Here is a 4,559-nt window from a genome sequence, read left to right on the forward strand (position 1 = left end):
TGCTGAACTTGCTCTCTGTTGGGGCTGGCTCTTCCCAGACCAGACTGGTGACCCTAGCCTGGTATTGCTCTTCTTCTGGCTGTCGCTTCTTAAAGCAGCGTGGTCTGTTTTGAGCAAGGAGCTTGCTAGAGCAAATTTTAAGGAACTTAAAAGTCCTCTGTTGCCTATGGAGGAAACAGCCGAGCACGGGGGAGGAAGGAGTACAGGAAAGCTGACCTGAGGTGTTCACCCACCAGTCCTCATCCGTCACTTGACTGTGCTGCTTCCCCAGGAGGAGGCTGACTCCAGTAGCGGGCATGGTCTGTGGACTGTTTTCTAACTTCTGAGCTCTTTGCTGTCAGACAAGTGAGAATTGGAGCAACCTTGTCATCTCTTCTCGTGTGGGTTTACATAGGCTTCAGCCATGGAAACTGAGCAGAGTTAACTTCAGATACAGTAAAGGACCTTCTCTCCATGGTGAAGATGTGCACTGGAGTTTGTCTCTTGCCCTCTTTGTGTTGCTTGCTAGCCACCCCATGGATGTGTGTAGTTTGTGTGGCTGGTACCGACAAACTAAAATCGGCATCTTGTCTTATCAGTGCTCCCACACTGCCTCGAACTCCTGAGGTTCGCTTTGGAAACTGGGACTTGTTGAAATCTTGCCTGTCTTGATCTTGCAGCAAAATTGGTAGTACGTAACCGTGGAGCAGACTTGCTGATCCTCATGCGTTGTCAAAGCATCGAGTGCAGAGTTGCACACAGGAAGCTTGATTTAATGCTGCCTTTTAAATTGACCCCTTGGCCTTGCTCTTCAGTGTTCCTTCAGCTGCTTAGGGGTCACGAGGAGATGAGATTTTCTTGGGGAGGGAGCTGGCCTTGTGAGCTCCTTCTTCAGATAAGTGTATCCCTTTTCTCCACCGGGAACAGTAGCTAGAGTTGGTGTTTTGGTTGATGCTATTAATGCAAAGTCCATATAAATAGTGATGGAATTAGCAGTGTATTTCTGTAACTGCTGATAGCCCTCTGTCACTCTCCAGAGATCTTGGCAGCAGTGGCTGTTTGTATTTGTAGTGACAGTGGTGTCTGGTTTTGCTGCCCTGAAAAGGCAACTTGGGTAGTCTACAGAGCACATGCTTTCTGTGCCTCTGCTCTGGGACCCACCAGATGATCCAGAGCTCTTCGAAGGGTGAGGGTGTTGCTCTGATACTGCCTGGGGGACTTGTCATTAACATAACTGGTTGTCTTGCTTAACTTGCATAACTTGCCTTCCTCTAGGTCCTGTAAGTGAAAGAAGATGGGGTCTGGCTGCCTAAAAGTCACCAAGTACTTCCTCTTCCTCTTCAATCTCCTGTTCCTCGTAAGTATTGTGGGCATCTGCAGAGTAGAAAGGAAGGCCTGGAGTAAAATTAGCTGCAAAGGTGTTTTTTCTGGATGTTGGCCCAGTGTGTTCATTAAATAAAGTGGTCAGAGTTTCGGAAGGAGGGAGGGAATCCCTGAAGCCAAGGGACATCAGAGCTGCTGTGCGGCTCCCAGGTGTGTCGATCTCCCCATACCCACCTGCTGTCTCCAATGCACGCAGCTCCCTTCCTGCAGTGGGAAAGGAAAACAGGAGTTATGGGTCCTTTCTAGAAGGAGAATGGTTGAAACTACCTTCTCTGCCACATCTGGAGCAGCAGCTGAGCTGCCCCTGAGCAGCCAAGCTACAAAACCTGCCAAGTAATGGTGGTGCCCTCCTAAATAGGCCAGGCAAGCTTCAAAGAGCAACTCTAATTTTGTTCGAGTCCCAACGGCTGGTTTTGATTTTTAAGAAGATGAATTAGTCCAAGTCCCCTATTTGAAATAGAGTTGGGGGGTGGGGGAGACTGGGTCAGGCTTGCCCAGGGAAATGAGGCAGCCCACTAGATGCAGTTATTTTCAAGTGTGAGGCTCAGCAAAAGATGAGTTCCTCTTGGATCAGAGTGGGTCTGGGAGGGCCACATGCATTCTTGCATGCATCCTTTTGTTGTGAAGCTTAGATACCATGTGTCATGTGGACTGTGATGGTACTGTTGGCGCTGCCCTCCTGCAGTGGGATGGTGTAGTGGGGAAGCATAAGGTTTCAGCTTTCCACATATCGGCAAGAAAATAGCCTGTTTGATAGTGTTACCCTTTGTGAAGCATGCAAAGGGAAGGAAGGGCCGGGTAGGGAGGGAAATGGAGCATGATAAGGTGACCACTGCTTTCTGGTCTCTGTCCCTGCACGTAGCTTCACTCTTGCTTGCTCCATGGCTGAGCTGTGCTGCTGGCACACGGGCTTGAACTTGAGGCACATCTGGATTTGATTTCCCTTGGCTTACTCTGCTGGCTCTTTTCTCTCTGTGTTTTGCTTCCATCCTAAGAGTCGTTAGCTCTAGTCTAAGGGCTGAAAGTCAGGGGTGCTCAAAGCTTGGAAGGGAGGGGAGAGGAGAGGTTTTCTAAGTGCCACTAGATCTTTTGGAATATGATTTGGTCCACTTTAAGGATAGGAGAAATCCATTGGAGTCCAGGCCTGTCGTCCTACTAGTGCAGGACTCCTGAAGACACATTAGCATCCAGGCTATCGCCTTTCTTGAAGAGGTGGTACTTTTTAAGCAGCATATAAACCAGTATACTCTGGGAAACAGACCTGCATTTGTTAAGGCAGTGTTTGAATCTTGCTGAAGCCCAGTACCTGGGCACTGTCTAGTCTTCCTTTATCCCCGAGCCTAGGAACTTGGGCTTGTTAGCTAACCTCTGTATAAAGTTCTCTTCAAGAAAGCCAGCTTAGCATGGGAAGAAAGGGGAAAGACGACAGCCTGAAACACTACGTTGCCTTACAACACTGTCGCTGGTTTTGCTGGATGCTATCAGTGGTCATTGTGGCATCTCTATTCCATGTTGCCCTTCGGTCCCCTCTCTGCTGAGCCAGGCATGCTCGCAGGCAGCCTGCGGGGATAGCTGCGCTGTCAGGAGGCAGAGTTGAACTGCTTTGTTGGGCCGACCCATGTCTGCACTGAAAAGCATTTTCCTATATTTTGCAAGACTGGGAGGATGACAGGCGCTGAATCCCTCTGTGGGTCCTGGGGAGGCTTGAGCACTCCTGTCTCGGTCACAAGTGATGGGAATCAGCTGTTCTTTGTCTTGTGCACGCCCTGCTCCAAACCAACTCCGCTGGTGTAGCAGCCAGCCCCTGTCCCTCTTGGGGAAAGCTGATCTGATGCCCTGAGCTGAGCCTGGAGAGTAAGAAGTTTTAAGGTGGGATGTGAGGAGATCTGTGCTGACCCGAGGGAGAAGCTGCTTTAATGAGCTCTTTGCTAAGCCTGCCATGCAGTGTGGGTGCTGTCTTCCCCTCAGACTGCCCCTTGGAAGTGAGGTCTCTGAAACTGCTGTGTTCTGGTGAGGAGCTTGATGCTTCTCTAGAGTGAAGATTTTGAGCGTCCTTCTGTCTTGACCAATGGGAGACTTTTTGCATGTGCTGGATGTTGAAGAAGGTGATATCCATTACTCTCTCGCTGTCGTAGGAAGTAGTTGACATGAGAAGCTTTTTCCATTATGGTTGTTCAAGGTCTGAAGGTGTGTGTGTGGGCTGATTCTTGAGCTTATACAATGTGGTAGATCAATAGTAATCTAGCAGAGAAACTGCTGCTGTTCAGGTGCTGTGAGCTCCCAGCATGGACAGGTTTTATGTATGTTGTGCTGGTTTCCTGGAGCTGCTGAGTTTTGATGAGGAGAGTGCTTGCACAAATGTGAACGTTAATGCTGGTGATGGAGCTCTGTGTCTGTTCTGGACCTGAGCCTCCATGTTTGCACCCTGTGCAGGCCAGCCCTTGCTGTCTGAAGTGCGTTCTCCAGCCTTGCTTGGAGCTGAATTAAGCCTTTAGAGACTTGCTGGTGACTCTTAGAAGTTGGTCGTTGAAATAGTACTTCTCTACAGCTTGAGGTCTATGAGAAGGTCCCTTGCTATAGTTGAAGTAGTTTAGGGACTTAGTGGTATCTTGCAGTCTTGGAGCTTTACTTCAGGGAAAGGTTTGACCTGCTTTGATTAAAGGGAAGAAGGCTATTTGGACTCCTTGCCTACTTGCTACGAAAGATACCAAAAACGTACGCTTGCAGTATAAGCTTAGTTTCTCTAATCAAAACTTAACACACCTCTACCTTCTTGGGTAGCAGACATGGGCCACAGCAGCTGCTTCTCCTTAAAGGGAAAACAGTTTTGCGAGACAAGTTCAACAGTCTCTGGAAATGATTTGTTTAGAATATATAACTGTCTGTCCTACTTCTAACCCTTCTGTAAATGGAGCAGAAGGCTACTGCCTAAAACAAAGCCTGGAGTAAGAGCCTTTCTGCTGGCCCCTGTGCCAGGCTCAGCATTACCTCACGCGGTCTGGGTGCGAAGGAAGGCAGTGCTGGGGGAGGACAGCCAGGCACCCCCAGCTGCTCTTCCCAGAAAGGTGAGTCGGCTTCATCACAGCTTAGTTCTTCCGTGCCCCTCTTCACTGGGCTCTGCTGTGGGCAACTGCTGGCCCTGCCTTGAGGGAGCTGCATCCTTCTGGCTTGAGGGTGGACGGGGGTGCTGCTGAAAT

At 49.4% G+C, this 4,559-nt stretch overlaps 1 protein-coding gene across 1 annotated transcript in view; it reads left to right on the forward strand.

Moving 5' to 3' along the window:
• Nucleotides 1-4,559, forward strand: part of CD82 (CD82 molecule) — a 34,549-nt gene that overhangs the window by 11,797 nt on the left and 18,193 nt on the right. Inside the window, exon 2 of the mRNA XM_009647558.2 lies at nucleotides 1,255-1,336. Coding sequence (XP_009645853.1) covers nucleotides 1,274-1,336 — 63 coding nt within the window. The 5' untranslated portion in view covers nucleotides 1,255-1,273. The remainder of the gene's footprint in view (nucleotides 1-1,254; nucleotides 1,337-4,559) is intronic.

This window comes from Egretta garzetta, unplaced genomic scaffold (genome assembly GCF_000687185.1).
Source record: "Egretta garzetta isolate BGI_Z169 unplaced genomic scaffold, ASM68718v1 scaffold329, whole genome shotgun sequence".
Classification (NCBI taxonomy): Eukaryota; Metazoa; Chordata; class Aves; order Pelecaniformes; family Ardeidae; genus Egretta; species Egretta garzetta.